The following is a 25,077-nucleotide window of genomic DNA, read 5'->3' as shown; positions in this document are numbered from 1 at the left end:
AGAGATATACCATGTTCTTGTATTGGAAGAATCAACATTGTGAAAATGACTCTACTACCCAAAGCAATCTACAGATTCAATGCAATCCCTATCAAACTACCACTGGCATTTTTCAGAGAACTAGAACAAAAAATTTCACAATTTGTATGGAAACACAAAAGGCCCCGAATAGCCAAAGCAATCTTGAGAACGAAAAACGGAGCTGGAGGAATCAGGCTCCCAGACTTCAGACTATACTACAAAGCTACAGTAATCAAGACAGTATGGTACTGGCACCAAAACAGAAATATAGATCAATGAAACAGGACAGAAAGCCCAGAGATAAACCCATGCACATATGGTCACCTTATCTTTGATAAAGGAGGCAAGCATATACAGTGGAGAAAAGACAGCCTCTTCAATAAGTGGTGCTGGGAAAACTGGATAGCTACATGTAAAAGAATGAAATTAGAACACTCCCTAACACCATACACAAATATAAACTCAAAATGGATTAAAGACCTAAATGTAAGGCCAGACACTATCAAACTCTTAGAGGAAAACATAGGCAGAACACTCTATGACATAAATCACAGCAAGATCCTTTTTGACCCAGCTCCTAGAGAAATGGAAATAAAAACAAAAATAAACAAATGGGACCTAATGAAACTTAAAAGCTTTTGCACAGCAAAGGAAACCATAAACAAGACGAAAAGACAACCCTCAGAATGGGAGAAAATATTTGCAAATGAAGCAACTGACAAAGGATTAATCTCCAAAATTTACAAGCAGCTCATGCAGCTCAATATCAAAAAAACAAACAACCCAATCCCAAAATGGGCAGAAGACCTAAATAGACATTTCTCCAAAGAAGATATACAGATTGCCAACAAACACATGAAAGAATGCTCAATATCATTAATCATTAGAGAAATGCAAATCAAAACTACAATGAGATATCATCTCACACCGGTCAGAATGGCCATCATCAAAAAACCTGCAAACAATAAATCCTGGAGAGGGTGTGGAGAAAAGGGAACCCTCTTGCACTGTTGGTGGGAATGTAAATTGATACAGCCACTATGGAGAACAGTATGGAGGTTCCTTAAAAAACGAAAAATAGAACTACCATATAACCCAGCAATCCCACTACTGGGCATATACCCTGAGAAAACCATAATTCAAAAAGAATCATGTACCACAATGTTCATTCCAGCTCTATTTATAATAGCCAGGACATGGAAGCAACCTAAGTGTCCATCGACAGATGAATGGACAAAGAAGATGTGGCACATATATACAATGGAATATTACACAGCCATAAAAAGAAACGAAATTGTGTTATTTGTAGTGAGGTGGATGGACCTAGAGTCTGTCATACAGAGTGAAGTAAGTCAGAAAGAGAAAAACAAATACCGTATGCTAACACATATATATGGAATCTAAGGGAAAAAAAAAAAGGTCACAAAGAACCTAGGTGCAAGACGGGAATAAAGACACAGACCTACTAGAGAATGGACTTGAGGATACGGGGAGGGGGAAGTGTAAGCTGTGACAAAGTGAGAGAGTGGCATGGACATATATACACTACCAAACGTAAAATAGATAGCTAGTGGGAAGCAGCCGCATAGCACAGGGAGATCAGCTCCATGCTTTGTGACCACCTAGAGGGGTGGGATAGGGAGGGTGGGAGGGAGGGAGACACAAGAGGGAAGAGATATGGGAACATATGTATATGTATAACTGATTCACTTTGTTATAAAGCAGAAACTAACACACCATTGTAAAGCAATTATACTCCAATAAAGATGTTAAAAAAATAAAAAATAAAAAATAAATTAATTAATTAAATTAAATAAAGATTGGTCCAGGCTAGCTTGGATCTGAATCCCAGGGCGTGCTGATATTGATACAGTGGGTGTGGCACCGGCCGTGTTCTTAGGGCCTTCTATGTTCTCCTAAGGATGCTTCCCATTGGCTTATCTAAAGCCTTGCTGTATGAGACCATGACTGGAGCTTTACTACCAAAGCTTATTCAAGTTTGTTAGACCTGTCCTCCTCTCACTAGAACCCCAATCTCCCTCAGGTTCAAAAACGCCCATGGCTCTGGGCTCGCGTCCCTCTTCTCAGTGAGCACAACTGGAAAATTCTGGTTGCTGGGCTATTCTATGTGAAAGAAATAACAAAAACACTGCATCACAATATGGGTTTCTCTCTGAGAGGGGCAATATTACTTTACGTTGCCTATGGTAGTCTAAGTACACTGGCAAGCATTTGGACATGACGTTGGGTAGAAGTAATAATAAAACGAACATATAATTCATCTTTTACCAATGAACTTTTAACTCAGAAATGTACTTTTTGGTGAGGGGAAGTGGTCTGTACCTCGATGAAAAGAGGTTATATATAGCCAAGACGACTCAATTTCAAATAGCTCTAGAGAGAGACATTTAAAGAGCACACATACCTGGAGTTTCAACTGTATCCTGCTTCTTGGTTGTTCCCTTTGTGTTAATTTCACAACTTACATGATAAAAAGTGAAAAGCAAATGATGTTTTTGATGCAGGTGAATGGGAAGCTCAATTTTAATCTGAAATGAAAGCAAAATTACACATAGCGTTTTGTTTTGTTTTCATTGTCAAGCTGGACTGTCAGACCTTTAGCTCTGTTTCATCATACTTTTCCAGTGACATACTTTTCTAAATCACAGGCCAAGTGGTCAAATAATAGATATGATTTAAATATATTCCAAATGCTTTTCTGGTCAGTTTCACAGTTTGACAACAATATTCTCTTGGGTTGTGAGGGCTGATTTATTACTTTTGCTGGAGAGTCCAGTGGATTCTCCTGGATTCAACTTTGCAGCAGGATTTTCTGAAACACTGGATCAAAACCACATCCTTACAGCCCAGGGATACTCTGTAACTCAGTGTGAGTCAGTGAATGCAATCCATCTACAATGTGCATTGAATTTGAAAGGCTGCTTTTTTCGAAATCACTGCCCTCCTCTGCATGAAGAAAAAATTAAGCCTTTACAAATAAACATGCAAAAAGTCATTGTGTTATTATGAGATCCACAAATTACAGTTTATATAAATTTCTTTAGAAGAAAAACACAACCTTACTCTTGAATAAACAAAAAGTATCATCCTGACACACGAATTTAATACTAAAAATTAATACTTTAATACAAGCATTGCAAGTACTTTTCCAGTCAGAACCCAACTGCCTGTTTGTAATGCCTCCTGGGAAGTATATGGGAGACAGATTACAGATTTAATTGATTTAACACACATACGTGGACCTGCACAGGAACACATGCAAACACACACACACGCTCACACTCACTTTCCTGGTTAATATATAGTGAATACTTGAAAAGTCCATTTCTGACTCCCTAAAGATAATGTGGACTACTTACTACATGAACAAGTTTTCTCTACTGACTGACATTGGTTATAGAGAGGGATGTATTAAACAGCTTGGTGATGGGACATCTGGCCTAATTATCATTCACACAAGGCATCGTTTTGGTGTTATAACTAATTTCTGTTGTAGGTATATTTCACCACAGAATATGCCTATTCACAGCATCCAGACCATCTGGGTATCTAATGCTCTGCTGCACATCAACATGGACATACTCCCTCCCTGGGTGGCGAAAATGCAAAGTCCCACTACCCTCCTCTCCATCCCCGGAGAAGGTAGGGGCACTAGACTGAGAAGGAATGAGCGAGCCTCGGGCTGGGGTTTAAGGCCTCCATACAACAGCAGCTGGGCCTGGGGAAATCAGGACAGCACGGGGGATGGTTTCAGACCAAGCCAGGGATGGAGACATGTAGCCATCAAAAGCAGTCTGCGGATTTGGATAAGCTGGCTACACACAGACGAGAAGAGGCTGTGACAGAGACACTAAGAGAGACACTGGAAAGGACACAGAGACATAGAGATAGAGAAGTGGGAAGAAGGAAAGAGAGGCAGACTGAGGAAGGGCGCTCGGAGGCCGGGAGACCGCGCCAGCCCCCTCTGTCTACATTGCGCTGTGGCATTTAGTGCAGCCAATGGGATTCTGGGGACCCAGCCATGCCGCTGTGTCTCTCGGAGCATTTCACTTACAGAGAGGCTGCACCCTCCCACGCAGAACCACAGGAAGAAAGAGCTAAAAGCGCCTTCAGAAAATCCCTTCTAAATTTCTTATTTTAAAGCTTTGGAAATGGAGACTCAGAAAGGGGAAGTGACTTGCTCAAGGTCATGGAGCCAGTTGTTGTCAAGGTAAGGGCTAGAATCCCCGTTCCAGTGTGGTGTCTGTTTCCTACATTATCTCACGCCAGAGCCCCTTCAATTTGTGGGCCAATCTTCCACTGTCACCAAAGGGCACCAAGCAGGCAGTGGCCCCTCGTTCTGATGTGACATTTTCTATTTTCACGGGACAAAACATTCAGGGAGTGAAAATGCAGACACAATATTGGAAATGATTCAAAGAGAAGAAGAAGAGCCACCAGTGGGTTTTGTAAACATCAAAATAACGCGTTTTACCTCATCATAGAACTCTGGATTTTGGTTGTGATGCGAGACAACAGCATAAGCGTTTGTGGTAAAAACAGGCCCCGCAGGTTTTCCATAAATACACTGCAAAAGAAGGAAACAGAGTCACCACTCTCAATGCCACTCTTTAAACATGATGCTAGGGAACCACATACAGTTAGAGGCATCTGTGAGCCCAGGGTCACGGCCAAGCCCACCGGGCTCTCACCATGAACCTGTAAATTCCAAATCATTTACAGTCACTCCAGACACCACCCCAGACATCGCCTTACTTGGCTGCATGGATGCTTCTGAATTTCCGGCCATCTGAGAAATATAATTCCAACCTAGCTGACAGTAAGAGGCTGAACACTTCTAATCATTCGGAAGGGAAACACTCTCCAACCAGGCCTGGAAAGCTTACTTCTCTCGTGCTATTTGCACTTCTTAATATGAGAAGCTCCCCCTCAGTCGGTCAGCAACATTTGCTGAATGCTCGCTGTGCAGTGGGTAAGGCGAGGAGTTAACAAAACAGAACCAAGAGCAGATCCATTCCTAGCCTCGAGGGATTAGAAATTGAATGTCCATTAAGCTACAGACTAGCTTACTGTTCTCTCACTTTATGAGCCACAGTTTAAGAGTCACCGGCTTGCTGTTACACCAATAAAATTAATGGAAGGCTTTCTATGGTTCCATGGAAAGATCCGATTTCATTTCTAGTGTGAGTTTTTCACTTCCATAGGCCTAATAAGTTCAAGGATGAATATATGGAGTCACCGTGCCAAGGTCCTAACTGCCTCACTCGGGTACTTCAGAGCTAGCCTGCGGGCCAGCTAAGAAATGAAAGTGACACTCCACGTCAGTGCAACGCCAGCTCTCCCTAAATATGGTCATGAAGGCAATTTGCAGGCACTGCGGAGAGGTAACCTAAGAATCTTTAAGTATACAAAAGGATACCGCATGGGGGTGAAGAAAAAGTTATTCTCATCTCCACTGAAGGAAGAATCAGAGAACATACACCTAATTTGAGCCAGCTAATTCTTAATTTAACTTAGCTTTCTCTGTGAAAAAACTCTCTTTTCAAAGGTCAGAGCTATTAAACATTCAATGACTTAATCGGGGCTATTCCAGCCTCCTTCCCGAGGTGGTTTAAGTGGAAGATTTGCCATCCATCTGTCTGATTTAGGCTCAAGCTAGAGAAGTTGGGAAGCCAGAGAAACACTTTGTGATGGCTAGATGGTCTGACTTCTCTCTCAGGCCTCTGATTAATGCGCTAAAGAGCCAAAAGTAAAAAGCGGCTATGAAGAGTGAAAATGTAAGGGCACTGTGAAGTGACAGGTATTTAAGGATTGCGGTATTAGATAATGCTGAGATGCTTTTCGTAGATCACTAATTCAAGTTTGGAGGCACCATTTGGCAGCCACAGACTAGAAGTCATATCTCAGATCAAAGCAGTTATGCTGTGCTTCTGTCAGCTCGAAGCCCGTTCAGGTTTCAAGGAGAAAGGAGTTTCAACTCCCCTGATGGTACCGTTATAAGCTGTCAGGTCATAGGAGAAAACGACCTTGTGACTGGGCATTGGAGTAATGCAAAATCAAAGTGGAGCAAAGGCAAAAATCTGGCATATGAAGCTTACCCATTTTTAAAGCTATATATGCTCCTAACTCATTTTGTTATTTCTTAGTATTTAACGCATTCTTATAGTTAATGTGTAAGAGTAGAGAAGACGATATAACATTTGTCGCATTAGTACATTTTCTTTGACGTTTAAACACATTAAACTTAGCATATGGAACTATCGAGTACCAAAATCTCTACCTCTACTAAAAATGCATGCTTATCAATATCACAAACAAACCTTTAGAGTGCTAGCATCACTTTCATCCGAATCCCGGAATTCCACACAGACCGCGATGTTCCTTGCCTAAAATGATTCATCATTCAAAATGAGTGACAAAACAAAATTATAAATAACAGTTTACACCCCAAAATGTATAGTTTACACTGTGTACCTTGGCAAATGTTTTCTGGCTATCGTATTTTAACTGCAAGGGATATACATATAGATGGTTTTTGTAAATAGTAAATGGATAACAATATTTTGTCATTTCTGGAACAAACTCTTCAACTTCCACAGTAATATTTTGACAATTCTTTTCAAAAGGCTTCAGGGGCACATATGAAGACGTAATACAGTCTATAGCAGAAAAAAGAACAGGCAAAGATATAACAATCATTAACACATTCCTGCATTTATAAAAATATACATGATTTGTGTTCTCAAAGAGCAGTTTAACAAATAGAATTCTTAGTGATTGACAGAAAGTTATACAACCACTTTAAGAACCCAGAAGAACAAGTAGGAGTAAGTAGCCTGATGCTGATTTTAGTGAAACCCTTCAAACCAGACGTGGCTTGCTATTTCATTCTCAACGTAGAGTGATTTGCCAAATATAACACATCATAATTTTGACAAATTTAAACTCTGCAAAGAAATCCATTACATTTTGCCCCCTGTGACTGCAGTTTAGCTTTCACTGCAAATTTCTATTGGTATCAGGGAAGTAACAGTAAATTTATGCCAATTAGCTCATGGCTAGTCATTCTTAAAAAGTTAACTTGGTGCAGGTGCAAATTTTCACTTAAGAAATAATGGCAGCCTTTTGAAACTACAAATCTTATGATGTGTTACCAATAATAAATTCGATCCTCCCGAAAGTGGAAAACACAAAGCGTCAGAGAGGTGTAGAAGCACATGTTATTGAGGTAGCCCCTTGTAGTCAAGGTTATTCATACACTTAAGGGGCTCTAAGACTGCTGGTCCTTGCTGCAGAGCAATACTGATGGAGAAGGAAGACCCCGGAGAGCCAGACCTGAGGACACAATATTTTTCGTCGGGTTTGGTTTTCTATTATAGCGATACTTACAACAGAATATCTGGAGGTATAGAGTAAAGGTACAAAGAAACAAGTGATCATTTCACTACCCAGAGATAACTACTGCTAATATTTTGGCATATTTTCTTCTAGTCTTCTTCTTATGCATGTTTTATATAACAACACAAAAATCCCACTGTATACAGAACTTTATCCTGGTTTTATTTGGCGTTTTATCTGATGTCTTATTTCATGAATTTTTTTGTAAACATTATCTTTCATAGCTGCATAAAGTTTCATGGTATCTGGATACCATAATTGCCTTAACCACACTGACAGTGCTGGGCTCTGGTTGTTTCCAAATCCCCCCACCCCATATAAACAACACTGCAAAGAACACGTTTATGCATAAACTCCTGTTTACACTTCAAATTATTTCTTTAGGAAAAAAATAATCCATTGTACTCTTAGATGTTTTAAAATGTCAATTGCCACTCTCCTACTTCAATCTTTTCGTGACTTCTCATGGTACTTGGAATGAAATTCAGTCATTTAAGGAGTTACCATGGTCTTTACAATTCTCTACATGACGTGATTTTTCCTACTTCTCCTACTTCATCTCCTACTCTCCCTTGTGCCCGTCACACACTACACTAGAGCCACATTGGCTCCATTTCTGTTCATACAAACCAAGCTAGCTCCCACCCTCAAGATCTTTACATATGTGACACCCTCAGAGCAGAACGTACAGTCCCAATCACCACATGCTGGCTGGGTCACATGGTGAGCCTTCATTGGCCACTCTTTTTAAAGCAGCCTGCCCAACCACAGACCGAAATTATTCATTTATTTGTTTTCTTGTTTAATGTCTTTCATTCCTTCTAGACTGTAATCTCCATACTTTCAAAGCATCTGGTAAGTATTCAATAAAGTTTACTCAATAAATGCTTATTTGGTGAATAAATGGCTAGATAGAATCTCAGAAATGGAATGCCTTAGTTACAGACATTTATGGGTATCTACTGCCAAACTGTATTCCTACTCATGATGGGGGACGGTGCCTGGCCAAAACCTAGCCAGCATTAGACAGTTCCACTTCATTTTTGTAAATCTGATAGATGAACAAAAACATCACAATGCTTAAATGTTTACCTCTGTGTTAGTGGCATAATTACTGAGATTGGACATTTAAAAAATATTTACAAGTCATTTTATTTCCTGCAAATTGTCTTTTGTGTCTCCTGAGATCATAGATTCTTCAGACAAGAAAAGAGATTCTCCTCCTTTTGGATCCCTTCGTTGATGAAACTTATCCAAGGCAAAAGGAGCAGAAACTCACTGGAGCACACTCACAACATCATATATAATACATGAAACAGCACCTAATAAAATCAACTTAATTCACTTCCTAATCTGTAACTATTTACCACGTGTCCTGGGTTGAACAGTGTCCCACCAAAATTCATGTCCACTAGAAGCTCAGAATGTGACCTTATTTGGAAATAGGGTCTTGGCAGATGTAATTAGTTAGGATGAGATCATAATGGATTAAGGTGGGCCCTAAATCCAATGACTGGTGCTCTTAATAGAAGGCCATGTGAGGACAGAGGCAGAGATTGGAGTGATGCAGCTACAAGCCAAAGGATGCCAAGGATAGTCAGCAGCCACTAGAAGCTAGGAAGAGGCGAGGAATGATTCTTCCTTAGAGCATTCAGAGGGAGCATGGCCCTGCTGACACCTTGATTTTGACTTCTAGCCTCTAGAACCACAAGAGAATAAATTTGTCGTTTTAAGCCACCCAGTTTGTAATACTTTCTTACAGAAGCCCTAGGAAACTAATATACCATGTAAACCTCAAGAAAAACACTGAGAAGATAAAAACCTGAGATTCAAGCATAACTCTGTAGGCTTATTTGCAATATGTAAGTTCTTACTTGATAAATCCACAGGAACACATTCTACTGTGACGTTTAGCTGCCCAGGAATAATCTGCAACTTGGTCTTCTCTGGCCTAGGTGTAAAATAAGAATATTTTATACTTAAAAATATGATTAAGAAGTGCATTGGTTACACTTTATCCAAACTTCCAAATGCTTCCAAATCCAAATGCTCCAAAGCATTTGATTTTTCCCATATATGACTCACATTCAGAATTTGAAGAAATTATAATTCATCTATTATACTGATTTACTGCAGTAACTCCAAAACACTTACTTCTTGTATTCCGAGAGCAACTTGAGGATGTCTTCATTTGAAAGCTTGCTACTGTCTTGTTTATACAAAGGAGAAAATCTCCCATCCAGGTCCAGAGAACCTTGAATATCTTTGAAAATGGGTCTAAAACAGGAACAGAAGGGGTTTTTTAACTCAAAAGTATTGATAAATTAAGATAAAATAGCGGTGGTGGGAGTATGAAATGGTGAAACTATTTTGGAACATAATTTGGCAGTTTCTCCTGAAGTTAAGCATACACCTACCCTCTGATCCTGCAATTCCACTCCTAGGCATATTTCCACATGGTACTTGAACATTCACAGCAGATTTATTTGTTATAGCCCCAAACTGGCAACCACCCAGATATTCATCAACAGGTGAATAAACAAATCGTGGTATATTCTTACAATGGAATACTACTCAAAATGAACAACTGATACAACATTATGGATGAAACTCAAAAACAGATTGAGCATAAGAAACCAAATGCAAGGGACTTCCCTGGTGGTCCAGTGGTTAACACTTCTCCTTCCAATACAGGGGGTGCGGGTTCCATCCCTGGTCGGGGAGGTAAGATCCCACATGTCTCGTGGCCAAAAAACCAAAACATGAAACAGAAGCAATACTGTAACAAATTCAATAAAGACTTTAAAAATGGTCCACATCAAAAAAAAAAAAAAAGGAAGCCAAATGCAAGAGTACATACTGCATGATTCCATTTATATGATAGTCTAGAATAGGTAAAAGTCATCTAAGGTCAGTGGTTGCCTGGGTGTGGGTGGGATGGCTGACTGGACAGGAATATAAGGAAACTCTCTGGAGTGATAGACATGTTCTATATCTTGGTTGGGGTGGTAGTTTTATGACTGTAAATATCTGTGAAAATTCACCAAGTTGGACATATAAAATGTGAATTTTAATCAAAGGTAAATTCTCTCTCAATAAAGTTGATAAAAATTGAATCAGATATTTAAGATCAATTTATAGAGTCTACAATATATATGTAAAGTTTCCAATATGAATTGGAATTATTCCCTCCCCCTCCCCTTCTTCCATTTTTCAAGCAGCTATTTTACTGCTAAATCGGGAAGTAATGTACAAGCACCCAACACACTGGAAGCAGCTATGGCCAGAAGCACAATTCCCCCTGGCAGAACCTCTGAAAATGTGGTTATAGGCATTAACTATTGTTCCTACTTCTAAGCATACCTCCTTTATTTTCAGTAAACAGGGGTTTATCACACATCTTTTAAATACCCCAGCCAAGCCTTTAGAGTGAGGTCCTGCTACTGCTGACAACCAAAATAATTCAGGAAGAAAAAAACAGCATAATTCCACATCAGAACTGAAGATCAAAGCTTCTAACTTTGCAGATTTAAAAATTTATTTTTCTACTGGCAAATCAGCATCAAGCAGCTACTGCTATGGCCTGAAGGGGGGCGGGGGGGCAGTGTGCCACAGGTGTCCAGAATGGGCTCTGAACTCAGATGCCATGAGCGCTGAGCCCTACTCACACACATGCCATGTGAACTTGGGCAAGGATTTTTTTTTTTTTTTACTTCAGTGACTCAATTTCCTCGTCTCTAAGATGGGGGAGAATACTACCCACCTCTTTTTTTGGGGGGGGTATGTACGTATGTAGGTATTTATTTATTTGTTTGTTTGGCTGCGCCGGGTCTTAGTTGCGGCGTGCAGGATCTTCGTTGCCGCATTCAGGATCTTTTTTTTTTTTTTTTTTTTAGTTGCGGCATGCGGGATCTAGTTCCCTGACCAGGGATCGAACCCGGGCCCCCTGCATTGGGAGCGCAGAGTCTTACCCACTGGAGCACCAGGGAAGTCCCAATACCCACCTCTTAAGGAAGTATACATTAAACACTTAGACCTCTGCCTTATACACTGAGCACTTAATTCCTATAAATAATAACAGCAGCTGGAGCATCACTAAGTATGCTTATATTTACAGGCCATATTTCACCTTCTATAATGCCTCAATATACCACCTTCCACTACTCTTTGCCCTTGACCTATCCTTGGCTATCATTCTTACCAGTCTGCAAAACAAGGACAAGGTGTCTTTTCATCTACCAACATACAATGCATTTTGAGACGTTCCCCCAAATGAAATGATTGTAAATAGTGACAGAAGAGTTAATTAACTTAGAATCTCCTATCCTTATGCTACTCCTCAGCACCCACTGAACGTAACTGATTGAATTATTCAGAACATGGTGCCCTTTCCCCAGAAGTTCCAGTGAGCTGTACAGGCTGTACCACAAACAAGCCAGTGAACTTGTACTTCAAAGGGGGAATAAGCAAGAAGCACGTTTTAAGTCATCACTGTAGGTAGACTTGCAAGATCTGGAGAAAAAACATGTAACCCACCATCAGATATGTGGTATAGATAATACACTTCCTAATAGACTACCCCTGAAGGGGTTGCCAAATTTGTCATCAGAAAGCAAGAAAATCTATTAAGTAATTACACACTTGCACTTAACAACAGCATTCTTTGCCTTCTCATTTTTAGTATGTGTTTCAGAATTACTCCATGATGGCTTTTCAAAGCACAAACCCAGCCAACTCTGAAATAGCGGGCACACTGTACATAATTCACTACAATTTCTGGTTTTCTGGAAAAAAATTCTATCACTTTAGCAAATAAGCTCTGCTTTAAAATGCAATAAAATTAAGTGGTGTCAGTCAGATCAGTAACCCAAGCCAAAGAAAATTTCCCTGAAGCAAGACATTTGAAAAAATGAAAGGTCTTTGAGGCACAGCAAATTCTAAGAGAAAGAATTCTCATATCCTGTTACAGACTGAATGTTTGTATCGTTCCCCCCACCCCGGCCCCATGCCGCCAAAGTTCATTTGTTGAAATCTAACCCCCAAGGTGATATTTGGAGGTAGGGCCTTTGGGAGGTGATTTGGTCATGAGGATGGAGACCTCATAAATGGGATTAGTGCCCTTATAAGAGGCCAGAGAGCTAGCCCGCCCTCGTTCCACCATGTGAGGATACAAGAAGTTGGTTATCTAAAACCTGGAAGAGAGTCCTCACCAGAACCCAACCATGCTGGCACCCTGATCTCGGACTTCTAACCTCTGGGTACGAAATAAATGTCTGTTGTTTAAGCCACCCAGTCTATAATAATTCATTATAGCAGTCCGAATGGACTGAGACACATCCCAAGTGTCCCAAGATGTAACTGGCTTGTCAGAAACAGACTTCCAAATGCTACTGGGAAAGACGACAGCCCTCAACTTCACATATGAGTGTGAATAGATGGGTCAGGATTATATTTGTACAAACCTGGCAGCCCAAGCAAAGGGCATTCTGTATTGTCCAAGGCGGCTACACACTTGCTTAGCTGTCCTGTGTACCTTCTGGGCTGTCTAAGGGCAGAAATAAGAAGATAGGATCATATTTGTTCAAACTACCAGGGACTCACCCAGAAAAATAAATGCCCCAACTTACAGATATAAAACATCAAAATCTAGGAAAACAATATATAGAAGTAGCTACAAGTAAAACACAACACACATCAGCCACCCACTTTTCAAGACGAAAGTATTTCCTAAAGGTTCTGTGTTTTCTCATCAACAAAGCCCTCATCGAGATATCAGAAGACAGACAAAATAGATGTAGGGCATGTTTTGCACCAAAGACCACTACTGGGAAAATTTAAGCAGTTTTAATGTGTATTTCCTTTCACAACTGAGCAGGCAGACACTCATCATTCTTGGGAGAAGTTTGTTCTGGGTACCATTGACCTTTTTACTCCCAAGATAAAAGCCAAATGACCAAGAATCAATGCAATTAGTTTAGTGTGGGCAGGAACTGCTGTTTGCACAGGCACTGGGAGATGGCAAAGGAGATTAACTGCCTATAGAGTCTAAACAGGCTGTGAAAATGCTGGCTGTATGCTCACCCCTAGGGATACAGAATGCTAGAGGCTTTTATCTATATTGTTCAGAATTTCTTTTCCCACAAATTAGTCATAGGTCTCCTCAGCATCTCCCACGTAATAAACACTATTTGGACACACAGCTAAATGCTACATATAACAGATCGACTCTTATAAATACTCAGCAGCTGGAGTGCCGCTAATGAACTGTGCCACGAATGCTTTCCCTCTCTGGGCCTCACTTTTCTCATTTATTTATTTATTTAGTTATTTATTTATTTTTATTTATTTATTTTTGGCTGTGTTGGGTCTTCATTTCTGTGCGAGGGCTTTCTCTAGTTGTGGCAAGCGGGGGCCACTCTTCATCGCTGTGCGCGGGCCTCTCACTGTCGCGGCCTCTCTTGTTGCGGAGCACAGGCTCCAGACGCGCAGGCTCAGTAGTTGTGGCTCACGGGCCTAGTTGCTCCGCGGCATGTGGGATCTTCCCAGACCAGGGCTCGAACCCGTGTCCCCTGCATTAGCAGGCAGATTCTCAACCACTGCGCCACCAGGGAAGCCCACTTTTCTCATTTATAAAATGAGACGAGAGAATTAGATCAATAATTTCCAAAAGTTTGGAATTCATGATCCAGAAATTTGGATGATTATATGGGTCGCCGACTTTGAAGGCTGCCATTTAAAGCCCCTGGATGGTAAAAAACAATCCCTGCCATTTCATATGTCAACATTTCAGGAAAGACAGACAGGTATAATGTTTAAAAAGTAGGAAGGGCAAAAATCTCGGAATAAAGGACAGCCCTTCGAATAAAATACACTGAAGTTTCATGAATGGCTCACTATCTTGTCTTTCTTTTCTCATTTCATCACAGATAGGAGTAAATTTGAGTACAGACTGGCATTTGGAAACTGCAGGACTGGGTCATTTTTATCCTCCGAGCTCTGACATTCTAAGCCTGTATTGCAGGGCTGGGAGTAAAGAAAGGGTAGCTATTGCCAAGGATACGGTATCAACGAACAGGTGTTGCCTAAAAGCCTTTAGCTCTTACTTTGATAAACAAGCAAAAATCAGATCGTCATGTAAAAAGGACATAAAAGAAAAGGGGAAAAAGTCACGTTCAAGCCTTAGCATGCATACTCACATAGTATACAACATTTTCAGAAAATACTGCATGCTGAGAGAACGTTGTGGGGTTTTTGTTTTTTGTTTTCTTTTGGGAGGAATCATGGATGATACCATTTAAAATATCAATAAAAGGCAAATTCTACATCAGGCTGAAATGCTCACAAACGATCTTTATAAATACCTTTGCCGGGTCGGAATTTTTGATGTAGGGTTCTGCACAGTGCGTGATGTTTCCCTGGAGCACCTTTTCAATTCTCGCAACCAGGAAAATTTCAGGATGTGGATTCGTCACTGAGAAAATTCCCTGGAAAAAATTCCTTCTGTTAGACTTTTCTTGAATGTAACCTCATATATACAGTTGTTTGGTTAGTGATTCCTAGTGGTGTGTTTAGCACAGAATGTTGATATTCAACATAGGATCATGTCCAGGGCCCTGGCAATAGACAGCATTTCCTTTCATACAGTTTCCCAGGCTCCCAATGTTCCTTTCAAAATGGATTTTCTATTTTGTCACCAATTTCACGTGTATTAGTCCCCAAAGCACAGGTGTCACCCTGGCTGCTTAGTCTCTTGTGTTCGGCGGTGTTTGCGAGGTGCATCCTTAGGTCTTATCAGTACAGCATGTATTGTTTGGCTTAAGCGGCATGTGCAAAAATAGCGTGCCTTTCTGAAGTGGAACCGGATATGCATTTTTAAATGTAACTGCCTGTAACTCCAGGGCAATTCCCTCACACTTAACTACTACTGATGGTAGCTAAGAAGGAAGAAAATACTTTACTGCTCTGTATAACATAAAAACTGAATCATCCTATAGAAAACATTCCTTTGTTGCAGTTAAAGAGCTCTGGTGCTCTCAACGTAAAGGTAGAGGACAGAGGATCCAAAACTCCTTTTGTTCCCAAACACTTTATCTCAGGTACCAATGTAGATGCAACCCAAGTTCCATGAGTTTTCTTTGAAGGCATGTGGAACAACCATATCATCTCCTGTTCCAGTTCAGCTCCTTCCAAATATAATGTCTTCCAAATAGCCTGTTAGTTGGTTATGTCCATTGCTTAAAGGAGCACCACACAAATGAATTCAAGTGTAAAAATCCATCACTGGGACTCCACCAAGTTTTATTTTTCTGCGTGGTATATTACCAACTGTGTTAAGATAGTCTGTTCCAGTTTTCAAAGCATTTCAGACACGGTAGCTCATCTGTTCCAGAAAGAACCCTCTGAGGTAGACAGGAAAGAAGAGAAAACCGAGTGTAGGACGCTAAGTAATTCCCCCAAATCCAGCAGCTTCTAAGGGTCCCGGATTATGGCTGATTTAGCTTTGAATTCCCAAGCAGCAAGCATGGAAGAAAGTGGTTAAAAACTGTTCGGGGAGTCAAATTTCCTCGGTTCAAACGCTGACCCCACCATTTATGGGTTTAGGCAAGTCGTATCCTCTCTACATCTCAGATTTCCCATCTATGAAATGGGGGATGATGAGAGTAAGAGCGCTTCTGTAATCTTCTTGAGTGGATTAAATGCAGTAATGCACATTAGGTGCCTGGTTATTGCCAGAGTAACCCAAAGCGTCTCAAGATCACAGAACTTGATTTTTGGTTCTGCCAGGAGCGTGCTGCCCGGGCTGTGACATGCAGCTGGCAGACTGCTCGAGCTGCTCCCGCAGAAGGTATGCTGAGCAGTGCACCTTGAGTGCGATCTCATGCTTTCCGATTGTCACATAACTGTGCTAGATAGTTTTCGTGCACCATCTCCCTCAGTCTTCATAAAAACCCTTGAACGCAGGCGCTACGATATACACATTTTACAGATTAAGAAACTGAGGCTTAGAGACGTTCATGCAATAAGTGGGTGAAGATTGCAGCCAGGGCTTCCAGACGATACACAGTCTCTCAGCCTCTTGACCTAGGCTTCCAACATCTCACGCGATACAGCTTGGCGAGAACAGTAACACCGATTACTGCCATGGCTAACATTCACTGAGCGCCTTTTGTTCCCCGTGCCCAGTACTCCAGTTTCCCCACACAGCCGTTTCCCCACACTGATGCGAGCAACGAATATTATCATTTAAAGGATTTGACAACTGATAAGAGGAAGCTGCTTTCACTCGTTTATCTGTTATCACTGTTACTACTGCTCTGAATAGCAGCCACGTCTTACTGAGCCAACTCGGCGGGCCTGGTACAGAGCCGAGTGCTTGCTAGGGACAGCACACGTTGTCTGAGCCTCACGGTCACCCCGGATGCAGGTACTATGGTTACCTCCAGCTTACAGATGAGGATGCTGAGGCACAGAGATGCTCACTGACCAACTGACCAGGATTCCGGTCCAGGGGGAGACTCTCTGGGGCTGCTTCGCCTTTTGTCCCACCAGCTTCGAGCTCTCCCCGTCCCCGGAACACAGAAGGGCAACCAGAGAAAACCCAGGAATCCTGTGCGCGCTGGGAGTCTGGCTCTTTAGGACAAGGCCTCTGGCCCTTCCCTCCTGTCCCACCAAGGAGGCATGGATGGGCCTGCCCCCGCCGGAGGGTGACTCTCACCCACTTCACTGCCCCTCCCTCTAAAAAGCGGGCCAGGTCCCCCCAGCCCAGTCCCCAGCACTTAGCCCCCAGGGCACGGCAGGGCACGTGACGGCAGTGCCCCCTTTTCACTAGCGCCCAACACCTGCTGCCCCCCAGCGGGGAGCCCACAAGCCACAGGTCAGTTTGGGGGACACGGGGGACTGAGCTCTGTCAGGGCATCTGGGAAGGAACTGCCAGGCAGCTGAGAGTGAAGTAACTGGTCACAGTGGCTGTTTGGTGTCAGAAAGGCAAAACTACTCAACGGACCCAGCTTCCTCCTTTTCCTGTGGTCACCTTGTTGCTCCAAGGAGCAGATGGGGAGAGCCTAGAATGGCCCACAAGCCCCCACTGTCCACCGAGCCCTGGAGTGGCCTCTTCCTATAGATCATGCCGCCCCTTGAACAGCCTTGGTGGAGGTGACGGGGTTGCCAGACAGCCCTTTCCAGGAATGCTGGGGAACCAGGCTCTTTCCCTGTCTCTAGGGTGACAGGGAAGCAGTACAGTAGAGGGGGGAAAGCTGGGCTTTGGAGCCTGCTAGACCCAGGCTCAGGTCCTGCTCCTCATCTTAGTAGCTCTGTGACCTTGAGCAAGCCACCTGACTGCTCTGTGCCTCAGTTTCCTCATCTATAAAATGGGGATAGGAATAGGACCTACCTACTTTACTGGGGGTGTGGTAAGAATTAAATGACTTTATACAGATAAAGTACCTAGAGAAATACTGAAAAAAAAAATTGCTGAAAAAAAATTGATGAGCTGAGATTAGCGTTCAGATCTGCTAACATCCAGTCTCTCCCTACACAGTACTGCATCCTAGTCCTAAACGGGAGGAAGATGAAGAAAAAGCCTTCTTCAAAAGAAAATGTTCAAATATTGGAGCAAATGACCGCTTCCTGGTATCTTTAGTTGATCTGGAACAAGGGTGCAAAATGATAAAGCCATTTGAGGCCGCTGCCGATCGTTCTCACCTCTCCAGCTCTCATGTATTCCTTTGAAGCCTCTCTCACGTCCCACATCTTCTATGCAGTCTTCTAAGTCAACTCCCGACCCTTGACCCCTCCTCACATTCCAAACTCCTCCACTCCCATTGTGTTATACACGTCAGCACTTAATTACATACTGCCTAATGTTGTTGACTGAGGTCTTTCCAACAGACCTAGGCTCAAATCCCACCTTCACCACTACCAGCCAGGTCATGATGGGCAGCTTACTTAGCCTCCCTGATCAGCAGTTTCCTCATCTGCAAAACAGCAATAATTATCCTATTCCACAAGACAATAGTGTTTACATGAGACACCAATGGAAAATTCTGGCACACAAGAGATATGCAAAATTGCTGATTTTCTTCCTGACCTAGGTTATAAGTGGGATGACACCTGAAACCACAATTTAAACTTCTTGTATTGAACAGACAGCTGAGCACATTGAACTAATGCAGCAAATACACCATTGGCTTAGAAGGACTTATTTGATATTGTGTGGAAAATTTTAAACATGTAATTCAATAGCAGGTTCTCAAATACTTGTAATACTGTCTTGCTCAATCTCTCTTTTAGAAGCATAGGCCGTTATAGTGGAATGTTCAAGTATGTGACAACCACAGTCTGAGTAACAAACTAAGAGGATGTAAGGGAATGAGGAGCAACATGGGAAAAAAATGACCACAGATCCACAGCCCACAGAGGGGAGTGACAGCACATGTCAAGTCCCCTACCATTGGGCAATCTGTATCAATGAGCATAATCTTTGACCCTGAAAACCCCAATGCTTGAAATTTATTCTAAGGAGATAATTCAACAAGTGAGCTAACATGTAAGCGCAAGGATGCAATAATGCAGTGTTCTTTATGATATCCCCAAATTAGAAATATCCTAATGAGCTAAATCAGTGGGATAACAGATTAGCCTTTAATAAGAATGTGACTGATCCAGATAGTGATACAGGGTGATAAACATGATGCTGAATAAATACAGTAGGTATAAAACAGCATGACTATGATACAGTCTGTATAAGAGTATATATAATGTGTATGTGTTTATATAGACACAACAGAGACATCTAGAAAGATGTTTGCCAAAATGTTAATAGTTATCTGTGGGTGGTGATTTTTACTTTCTTCTTTATTTTTGTACTGTTCGAATTTTCAGTTGCAAAAGTCTAGAAGGCAGACCATCAATTCTGCTCTGCCTAACCTCTTATGGCGTCCAGTCTGGTCAGAGGTCAAAATGCCAGGGGACTGTTAGGCTCCCTCCAAAGGGCATTCTTTGCCTCAGATAGGACAGGGGAGCGTAGCATTACAGCTGTGACACAAGAACTCCTTGAATAAAGAGAGTTTATGCTCCATTAAAACTACCTACTCAGAATGGGAATGGGAGTTAGGGAGGGAAGGTTATTGTAGGGTCAACTTTTTCTTCAAAGAAACGAGTCTTACAGGTACTTATTGCCTTGCTCAAAAGTATGCGCAGGGGTACAGGGGTGTGTCTGTGTCATCTGCATTCCATCTCACAAAATACTTCCTTTGAGATTCACATCACGGTCCCACTTCACCAGTGTATTATTAGCATATTTGCTGGTTTCCTTTTTTTCCCCTCCAACTTCAGTCACCAGAAAAACATCTATACACAGACCCTACAAGAGATGGAATGCCCATGAAAACACTGGCCTGAAACTATGAAGGAACCCAAGGGTGTTTCTGTTTCTTATTCTGAATGCGCTACCAAGGCTAAAAGATCATTCCTTACCTGCCTTATGTAGCGTAACTGAGATTCAGCAATTCCATGAATGAAAGACTCCGGTGAAGAGCCTCTTGAGTTTCCATCACTAGCCAGTTGGGTTGAAGGGCTCCACAGCATTTCACGGACAGATGCGGGATTCAGGTCTACGTGGAAGTCAGCTGAAATCTTACAATTGTTCTTCACATCAAATAAGGCAAGATTGATAAAAAAGGGTTCAACCTGGGAATGAAAACCATTACGTTTTTAAACTATGACTTTAATTTTAGGTGGGGTGGGGGGAGGGACACAAATTACAAAATAATTTTTTTTTAATTCCTCAAGTTTCTGTGATTACAGTTCCTTTCTGAGTTCAACATTTAGGTAAAATTGCATTGTGGCTCATTTGCATATAAGAAAGAGCATTCTAAATAACAGACTATCAAATTTTAACTTCTGTCAGGTATAATTTCACAAGTTATAAATTTTTTAAAATGATGAGTAGAAATCAGAAGCCACATTTAAAGAACTTCAACTGTTCTATGAATAAATTTTAATTCTCCATAGGCTTATTGAAATTACCCAAAAATAATGCCGGTATTACAGAGTAGAAATAAATCTTCCCTTTTGCTATGTTACAGCTTACTGGATTATACATTTAATAAGAGCTAATATCAGTCAACATCAAATTACTTGACAAAAGCTTTGCCCCATCAGCAATTTTGGAAGACATGATTCCTCTCTACAGATGGCATTTGAAAGCTGGTCACAAAGAGAAATTTCATGCCAGATGGCATAAAGATTAACCCTTTACACACCGAAAGTCTGCTAGTGCATCTCAGCTACTTTGTAAGAGAATAAATCATCACTGTGTATATTTTTCAAAGACAAACTAGAACCCCCGAAAAGATGAACCTAAAATGCAGTCTCTTTGGCGATTTTACATTCATAGTTTCAAGTATTCCTAACCAGCTCAAATGATGCATGACAGCTAATAATTAGAATTTTCTGTGAAGAACAGAATGAATTCACCCTATGAGAATAGTGAGTGAGGCGGAGCTGACTGCACAGCATCTGTGTTCCTCCATGGCTTTGGTGTTCCTTACTCATGGCTATGAGTCAATTTCACAGAAGTCATATTCTCTAGTAGAATTTACAAATTTGAGGACTTTCCAGGTTCTGGAGACATGTCCCTCTTGAATGTAAAGAGCCTACCTACTCTACCTGCTATTTTGAATAGGTAAGACTTTCATGAATCCTCTCAAGATGAAAACACATTCCTATTCTGGCAAAAGAAAGACATGTATGAAATTCTTCCATGTCAAATTTACCGTAACATGTAGCAATGGAATTTGCATGCAGTAAATTAGTTCTCAGAACAAAATTAAAAATCTTAAAAAAAAAAGGAAGAAGAAGTTTTCTTAATGCACTGGTTTAATGGAGGTAGAAGGAAAATTCATACATACGTTTGTGGGTGGTCCTTTTGCATTGTCTCCAACTTGACCCAAGATATTGAACGTTAAATCATGGCAATTTACCAGGAAACGTTTATTGCACTTTTCCTCAAATGGCTTTATATCAGGTTCAATTCCTGAAAAGTCCAACCTCTACAAAATACATAATATGAATCATTTCCCCCCCAAAATAGATATCATATGAATATAGATCTATGAGTAAAAATTACAAAATCCAACAGTTCTCTGTCCATTCTTCATTTGAACTCTTATTTTTTTATTCAACAAGCCTTTGTAGAGCTCTTATAGTAAGGTTCAAACACAGATAGAGAGAAATCCCGACCTCACCCTCCACCCCGCTCCTCTGACTTCATCTCCTATCCTCCCCCCCGCCTCTCTTCAGCCCCATTGGCCTCCTTGGTTATTTCTCCAGCACACCAAGTATACTCCCACCTCAGGACCTTTGCACTTGGTGTTATGTCAGGAACCCTCTTCCCCCAAGATAAATGCAAGGCTTATTCCTTCATTTCATTCAAGTGTCCAATCAATTGGCATTTCCACAGAAAGACCTTCCTTAATTCCCTATATAAAACTATATACTCTCTGAAGGTCTCTACTCCCTTTCTTTAATTTCGTTTTCTAACATTATTTTTAATATTTATTTGGTTGTTTATTGTTTGTCTTCCCCACAAAATATTATGTTTCAGGATGGTAGGAATTTTGTTTCTTTCATGAGCTGTGCAGGAGACAAATTTGACATGAATGGATATGGAAGGCAAGAATAACACAATGGCCTCTAACTTGGAAGATTCAGTAGACTGTGATGTTATAAACTTAGATGTGAAATAAAAATGAATAGCAGGTATAGGGGGAGGGTGAACAGAGATGATGAGTTCAGCTAGGGATGTGTTGAGTTTGAGGTGATGCAAGTAGGTGGTTGGAAAAATAGGAGAGGTGTGGGTTGGAGATCTGGATTTGGGAATCAGCGGTAACTAGGGTGAGGAGGACAAGGCCGGACCTCTGGGGACCACCTACATTGAAATGATGAACAGAGGGAAAGGCATGTGCTTGGGAAACTGAAAATCCCTGAGCTCAGCTTCTAACAGAGCTGGGAGATGAACCCTGGCTGCCACAGAGATATATTTTTTAAAATTATTGGTATTTCAAAATAAAGTTTAAAAAAAGATATTGGGAGTCAAAGAATTCCTCTCACAGAACCCTCCTCCTCAGCTCACCCGGCTCAGGCGATCTGAGTTCCTCTGTTCATTCCAATGGTCTGAACAGACTCACATTCTGTGCGCAAATGGGAGGAAAAGTATAGACTGTGGGACAACTTACTATACTTTCGATAAGACCAGAGACAGGGTAGATGGGAAATGACTGGATGAATCCGAGCAGAATATACTGCCAGTATGGAAAACTCAAGCCAAGAAACATAAGAATTTTTCTCAACTGCCTGAGTATTTCAAGCCAAAGCAGGTATTGTGCCTGCAGAGTCTTGGATAATTATAGCTGTTCTGACCTTGCCTACATCACTGACAAAATTCTCCTTAAAAGGGCCTAAAATATAATATTCGTACCTGAAAGCACGATTTTCCCCCCAGAGTCTATTTATCTACAAATGTGTGGGACTAGACAGCTCCCTCTTGAACACTTATCTATCTGTGGAGCCAGCGGAGGCAAGTCATCGCCATGGAGATCAATTCTAATTTCCGCCCATTTATCTGCTCTCCTTTCTAGCTTACTCAGACAGTGGAATGTGAAGAGAAGCTGGACTAAACCACCCCAGCCCCCAAATTCTTTCCCTTCTGAGGCCTAAGAGTGCAAATGTGGGGACATATGGCCATCCTCAGTAGTTCAAAGTCGGAGCCACGCCCTTCAGTCAGTGTTTCTTTTCTTTTGTTTTTTGTGTTTTTTTAAATTTTTTGTCTGCCTCTTCTTTGGGGGATGCTTATTAGGCGTGTACATTTTTAATTTTTTTGGCCACGCCACTTGGAATGTGGGATCTTAGCTCCCCAACCAGGGATTGAACCCGTGCCCCCTGCATTGGAAGCACGGAGTCTTAACCACTGGACCGCCAGGGAATTCCCCAGTGTTTCTTTATTCTCTATGGTCAGTGGAAAAAAACACGTCTCTAAACACTGAACTCTGGCCAAAAGTGACAGCCGATATTATAGGATGACACTGCCTACCTAGAAAAGTACTCGACACACACAACCTGGATTTCTCTGTAGTGAAACTGCCTTCCATAACCAACACTGAACTCAATTTTCTGTCAAACTTTCATTGCAACTGTGAATTTTTCTCTCACTGTAGCTCACAGATAAACAACTCAAACATAAAATCAGTTCAGTTCCATGACCACAAAAACACTACACCACAGATTTTTTAAAGACACTAGATTGAGTTTCAACCACAGTCAATTGGCTTCTTTGTATACAATCAAAGAGTCTGACATGTTCAATTAGAGCCCAATCATGATGGTGAGGGGGGGGATCAAAGGCTCAGACATGCTTGGAATGAGTAAATTTCTGAATGAATATCTTAGAACTAACATTCCCAAGGCCTGCTATACCCCCCCCCTTTTTTTTTTAATTCATACAACTTACACAAATAATATAATAGAGCTATGGAGAAAAAGGGAGAGGAAACATTTAAAACAAATTTTCCCCAGATAATTTTATTTTCTCACGTGGTATTTTATTAAGGAAAAACTTTTGCATTACTTATAGACTATATACTTTTTCCATTTCAGACTAAAAACTTTTAGTTAGAAAACTGTATGAAGAAGTGGGGGCTTCCCTGGTGGCGCAGTGGTTAAGAATACACCTGCCAGTGCAGGGGACACGGGTTCGAGCCCTGGTCTGGGAAGATCCCACATGCCGCGGAGCAACTAAGCCTGTAGCACACAACTACCGAGCCTGCGCTCTAGAGCCCGCGAGCCACAACTACTGAGACCACGTGCCACAACTACTGAAGCCCGCGTGCCTAGAGCCCGTGCTCCGCAACAAGAGAAGCCACCGCAATGAGAAGCCCGTGCACCACAACAAAGAGTAGCTCCCGCTCGCTGCAACTAGAGAAAGCCCTCGTGCAGCAACGAAGACCCAATGCAGCCAAAAATAAATAAATAAAATAAATAAATTTATTTTAAAAAAAAAGATCAGAGGAGGCTCCTCTTTAAAAAAAAGAAAGAAAACTGTATGAAGCAAAAAGAAATGAAAACAAAATCAGTCTTCCCCAAATTATTTTATACTGTATTGACATATTTTCACTGAGGAAAAAACTGTAATGCTTATATAATGCATACTTTTCTATTAAAAAAATTCCATAGATTTTAATTAGAAATCTCATGTAGAAAAATTGAAAAGAAAACCAAAATATTCATCTTCCCTCAAATAATTTCATTTTCTTGTGAAATAGTTTCCATTAGGAAAAATATTTGTAATACTTATACACTGCAGAATTTTTCCATTTTAAAAAATCAGCAATTTAATTAGAAAATATCATGGAATTACCTAAATGGGAAAACAATATGAAAAAGAACAAATACATGTATATGTATAACTGAATCACTGTGCTATACACCTGAAACTAACAAAACATCATTAATCAATTATACACCATATAAAATAAAAATTTTTTAAAAAGGTAAAAAAAGAAAATATCATGGAATTAAATATTAACTACCTATATATCTTAGTACAAAAAGTGCCTCACTCTCATGAAAGAGATTAAAATA

General features: G+C 41.0%; 1 protein-coding gene across 1 annotated transcript in view; it reads right to left on the bottom strand.

Moving 5' to 3' along the window:
- Positions 1-25,077, bottom strand: part of DOCK11 (dedicator of cytokinesis 11) — a 189,925-nt gene that overhangs the window by 103,366 nt on the left and 61,482 nt on the right. The window contains exons 11-20 of the mRNA XM_061178676.1: positions 21,351-21,491; positions 19,915-20,127; positions 14,802-14,924; positions 12,903-12,985; positions 9,595-9,717; positions 9,315-9,391; positions 6,517-6,701; positions 6,363-6,428; positions 4,517-4,609; positions 2,447-2,570 (exon numbers count right to left, since the gene is read on the bottom strand). Coding sequence (XP_061034659.1) covers positions 2,447-2,570; positions 4,517-4,609; positions 6,363-6,428; positions 6,517-6,701; positions 9,315-9,391; positions 9,595-9,717; positions 12,903-12,985; positions 14,802-14,924; positions 19,915-20,127; positions 21,351-21,491 — 1,228 coding nt within the window. The remainder of the gene's footprint in view (positions 1-2,446; positions 2,571-4,516; positions 4,610-6,362; positions 6,429-6,516; positions 6,702-9,314; positions 9,392-9,594; positions 9,718-12,902; positions 12,986-14,801; positions 14,925-19,914; positions 20,128-21,350; positions 21,492-25,077) is intronic.

The sequence above is a fragment of the Eubalaena glacialis genome, chromosome X, assembly GCF_028564815.1.
Source record: "Eubalaena glacialis isolate mEubGla1 chromosome X, mEubGla1.1.hap2.+ XY, whole genome shotgun sequence".
Taxonomy (NCBI): Eukaryota; Metazoa; Chordata; class Mammalia; order Artiodactyla; family Balaenidae; genus Eubalaena; species Eubalaena glacialis.
This window is presented reverse-complemented; position numbering and strand designations above follow the sequence as displayed.